Source organism: Pteropus alecto, unplaced genomic scaffold (genome assembly GCF_000325575.1).
Source record: "Pteropus alecto unplaced genomic scaffold, ASM32557v1 scaffold49, whole genome shotgun sequence".
Classification (NCBI taxonomy): Eukaryota; Metazoa; Chordata; class Mammalia; order Chiroptera; family Pteropodidae; genus Pteropus; species Pteropus alecto.
In genome coordinates this window covers 3,413,359-3,417,945 of record NW_006443131.1, presented here as the reverse complement: position 1 = coordinate 3,417,945, position 4,587 = coordinate 3,413,359, and the positions used below count along the sequence as shown (strand labels likewise).

Sequence of the window (4,587 nt, the reverse complement as noted above, 5' to 3'; positions counted from 1 at the left end):
TCAGCAGGCAGCTCCCCGAGCCAGCAGCTCCCTTGATGGGCGGTCCTATGGCCTGGATTTGCGAGTCGCCCCTGCACTGTTTCTTCAGCTGGCTCCCTTCCCTCCTCCATCCACGACCCCGTAATGAACCCCGCTTCGCACACGTGCTCACATAATCCCACAGCTACCACGCTGTGAGTCGTCTTACCTTGTGCATTTGATGGCTGAGACAAAGTTAAATGGTGGAATGTTATCTTTGACCTTGATTTTATTAACTTTCTTTTCCCCAAAGCTAGTTTTGGATTACCCTGGTTCCCTCCTGCCTGCTTTCCCTTGTGGTGGTAGATGACCTTATATTGAACTTTTCCCCAGAATTATGATGTGTCCAATCATAAAAATAAATGTTTCCATTTCATAGAACCTGTTTACTTGGAACAATTTCATATGCCGATTCAAAGAGCATTGTGTTATTAATAAGCACATAGAACGTAATGCACAGGTGCCGAGGCTTGTGAACCGGCTGGGAGACACGTTTTGCTGTTTACCAAGACGTCAATACCAGCACTTTACACCAAAGCGCCATCCTAGGATATAAGTCGTGCTGGTCCATTTCCCGACAGCTCAGTCAATGTTAACGCGATGTCACTGAGGCATCGCGCTAGACTCCTTTGATTAGTTGTCTTGTGGACTTATTTTTACCCTAGAGTTTGCTGAGACTTTGCTCTGAAAAATGGACGTAGACATCTCAGACATCCACCGTGCGGGCTGGAAAGGCAGTGGATTAACAGACCGCCCGACAATGATAAAATGACAGTATGTTCCTGAAGCGCCTCCTCTCAATCCGTGGTGCTGTGCTCCTTTGGGCAGACACCGCTACAGGTTAGGTCAGTGAGAGAAGTCAGACTCCAAGCCTGCGCCAAGCGCCTTCCCATTTTCCGGGTCTGTGGGTGGCACCCCTCTCCCTGCTCCAGGGCCTGCGGGCTTTGTGTGAGGGGAAGCTGGGAACAGGGATTTCTCAAGAAGGAACAAACATTCTGTCTCAAATTAGGAACTAAAAAAGAATTTTGTTTATTGAGGGCAAGGGGATGCAAGCAATATAAAAATCAAAAGCTTATCTGGCTTTAACTGGCTTTTCTTTCTCTCGTCAAAATGGGGGTAGGATTTCATTTGTACATTTTCTAAGGGTCCCAGTCTGCTCATGGAACCCTTACGCGGGGAAGCTAAGGGGCAGAGATGCCCCAGCGGCTGGCTGGGCGAACTCCCCTCAGGGCGGGAGGTGCTGCTCCGCGCTGCTTACTTCTTCCCTTTCTGCTTCATGTGCACTACAAAATAGTCGTTGCACGCGATGGTCAGGCCGGCGATGAGTGAGAAGAAGCTCTGGAAGCCCACTCTGCCGTCTCGGCACTGGTCCAGGTCCTTCATTATTTTGTCCACGGCCAGAGGGTCTTTTTGATTCTGAAAAAATAAAAAATACAAAATAAGGCCCGAACTATCAGTCAGCGCCCAGTTTTAGGTCGTAAGTGGTCTTTGCAGGTCATCGAAACGGATTTTGCTGCCTTGCGGGAGCATCTCAGTAAATTGCTATTTATTATATTTTAAGCTAGGAAAGAGGATTCCGTGGCACGTTTTCATAGAATTACAGAGACCTTAGAAATGGCCTCCTCCGTGCCAGAGTAGGGAGACCCAGGCATCCCAGCTCTCAGCCCACGGCTCTTGCCGCTTAAAACCCAGCAAGGCTTCCTGAGCAGCTGTGTGTGTCCAGCTCAGCTGTTTCCAATTTTCAAATCACAAGATTCTGCCCAAGAACCACCCTAAACTCCCCATTTTGTAGTTTAAACCGACATTCCCTTAACAAACTTTTATTCCTGGTATAGTCAAGTCCTTTCAAAAGGAAAGGGAGAAAAAGGTCTCGTAAGGTTATTTAGGGGGTAAGTTTCGGATCCCCGTCCCGTGGCTTTAAAGAGATGCTGGCGGAGCCGTGGGGGGTGCCAGGTTTGGGGAGGGCGGAGGGGTCGCTGGCCCTCATTCCTTCCTCTTCCCTTCTGCCACAGCCGGGGCCACGCCGGGGTGGCTTCGCATCATGTTGGCCCCGTGACCTGGACTGAGTCGTCACACCTGGCGGGCCTTCGTGCACCAGCTGTGCCTTGAGGAGGCTGACTGGTGTCTCCGACGTCGCTTCCAGGCTTGATGAGCTGGTGAACCCGCGTGTGCCACGCTCTTCGCTGGACTCCCTCAAAAGGGATACGCGAGGTGGATTCAGGAACTGCAGTGACCCCTGTGCCGCTGTGAAGGTGGGGAACCCAGGCGGCAGGCAAGAGCCTCCTTTCTTCTTGCTTCTCTGGGGACCGGCGTGATCACACTCCCCTTCAGCGATGATGGTTAGAAGTGAGAAAGTGTGGTTTCCCTTGTAGGGGCTGCACCGTCAGCCAGAGAGGGAAATATGGCCGTTTAGAAGTGGAAGGGTCTCAAACAAAGTGATTTATGAGTCCCGTACACTGTGTACCAGAGAGGGAGCTGACACTCGGTGCCTCAAGTGTGCTGGGTGTCTACACACCACTCAGGGACCCTGTAGGGGAGGCGGCCGCTTTACCTACACGTGGTCCGAAAACTCCTGCCCCAAGCGAACAGCGACAGCCCGCTCTGTGCAGCTGCCTCTGTGCGTGGTGGGTTCCGTTAACTCTGGCCTCGCTCCCAGCTTCCTGGCCGCGGTCAGGAGGAGTAAAATTCGGAGGAGAGACGGAGTCAACTTTAGAAACAAGACGCTGTGAATGTGGTGAGCGTGGCTGTGCCCGGACGTGTGGCCCACGCCTGGAACAGATGTGACTCCACGGTCAGCACCCCACGCTACACACACCCTTCTGTCCTCAGGCCACAAAGCCTTTAGGGAGGAAGGGCCTGCGTCTCCGGTGACAGTCACGCTGGCTTCAAACTTATGCAACAACGCGGTTAACGGGTATTTAGTCACCAAGATGGCTTTGTTCGTGTGACGGGCGGGCTCACAACCGAGCATTTTCTGCTTGCCTAGAAGAATCGCAGCGGGGGAGCGTGACCTCGCAGGTTACACGTCCAGCGGTCCTGCTTTACAGAGGAGGGAACTGAGGCCCTGCAGTCTGTGAACTGACCCCTGGCCCGGGGCCGTCTCACGGGACTGTGGGGAAGCAGAGTCACAGTGTATCCTGATTCATTCTGGGACAACGTTCGGGTAACTGGCGCTCGGAGAGGCTAGCGAGGCAACTGACAGCCGGTTATTTAACTGGCATCGATGACATGTAAATCACATGTCATCATGGGGTGCACAACCCTGCTTCCTCCGTCGGGAGGCAGGGCCTTGACTACCATGCCCTCGTCCAGGCGCGAGGCAGGACCCGCCTTTCACCGTCACCCCCGTCACCTTTTAGGGCGGACGCGTCATTCCACACCAAGCCCCGTGACGACCCTTCCGAGTGGCTCCGGTCGTGGCAAGGAAACGGCGTGCATCGCAATCTAGCGTTTTGTCAAGCACCGTTCACCTTCAGTGACATGTATCAACCATCCCTCGAGGGCCCACGACGTACAAGGACAGCTGTCCAATGTCCTGAGTGACGCGGGAGCCGATGGCAGAGTCCCCGTCTAGTCCTCCCGGATGCCTCGGTCTGTACAGGTGACGCGAGAACGCAAGCCGTGCTCCTGCGTTCTCGCGTCTTCCGTGTGAAAAGCAATTCTTTCTGGAGCGATGCGTGGCCCTCGGGTGTTCTACACCGTTTCTTTAGAGTCGGGAAAGTCTTAGAAAGCCTTTTATCTGACGCATTTAAGCAGCGAGATTCAGTTGCTCGAAGTGGTTGGGACAAGGACGCGCCATCTCCCGTGCCAGGTCCAGGCGGCCTTGCCGGGGATGGGGACTCTGCTGAGAGGCCTTTCCTGCAGCTCGGTCTCAGCGGCGCGGAGGGCTCCCGATGGCCTCTGACACCCGCCTCGCCGTGGCCGTCTGCGTGGCGTCCCGCCGTGCGTCCCATTCTAAGCCCCTCGCGGGCGGGGGCCGCGTCATCTTTGCATCCCTTTCCCCTTACGAACAGTCGCCACCCAGACATGCTTCTAGCACTTACTTCCAGAAACCCCGGGAACTCCTTTTCCATGAGCACCCGCAGGTCCTCCTTCGTCAAGTAGCCTTTATCGCCAGCAAACTTGTGAAAGGTGAACATCATGGTCTCCATGGCGTGTTCCATCTGAGACGGCATTTCGGCGCGGTCTGCTGCTCTGCAGGAAGGATGGGACAGACAGGGTTTCCGTTAACTTTAAAGCGACATGGGTTGCTGGTCTCCTGACTGAGGGTAATTGGAAGGAGGGTGATTATTAGCTCAGCCATTGGATTCTTTCCAGCTGCAAAATTCAATGACTCTAAGGACCGATTCGCCCCGGGTTCTGGGCCTCGGAGTGAGGGATTCACCTGGTTGCCTGCTAATTCTGCATGAATCACCTAATGAAGAATAAAACCTCGAATCATCTGGAGAGACGAGATCAGTGTGTCTCTTTTTAAATGACAAAGCACCTACAGATGTTTCGTCACTCCTCCTGACACTGGTAAATGGGGCTCTTAGATACGGTGGCGTGCCAACCAACGGCCCACACGGC

General features: G+C 53.9%; 1 protein-coding gene across 1 annotated transcript; it reads right to left on the bottom strand.

The window, feature by feature from the left end:
• Positions 1-1,018: 1,018 nt before the first annotated feature.
• S100A10 (S100 calcium binding protein A10) lies at positions 1,019-4,212 on the bottom strand. Its single transcript, XM_006923615.2, has 2 exons — positions 4,062-4,212; positions 1,019-1,434 (listed from the first exon to the last, which is right to left on the bottom strand). Exons 1-2 carry the CDS (start codon positions 4,191-4,193, stop codon positions 1,273-1,275), a joined length of 294 nt encoding a protein of 97 aa, XP_006923677.1. The 5' UTR covers positions 4,194-4,212; the 3' UTR covers positions 1,019-1,272.
• Positions 4,213-4,587: the final 375 nt, after the last annotated feature.

Bases quoted from the DNA above. Each gene is read 5' to 3' on its own strand.
- S100A10 (XM_006923615.2), bottom strand. From the start codon at position 4,193: ATGCCGTCTCAGATGGAACACGCCATGGAGACCATGATGTTCACCTTT. The intron at 1,435-4,061 runs GTAAGTGCTAGA...TTATTTTTTCAG, and splicing joins AGTTCCCGGGGTTTCTGGAA to AATCAAAAAGACCCTCTGGC.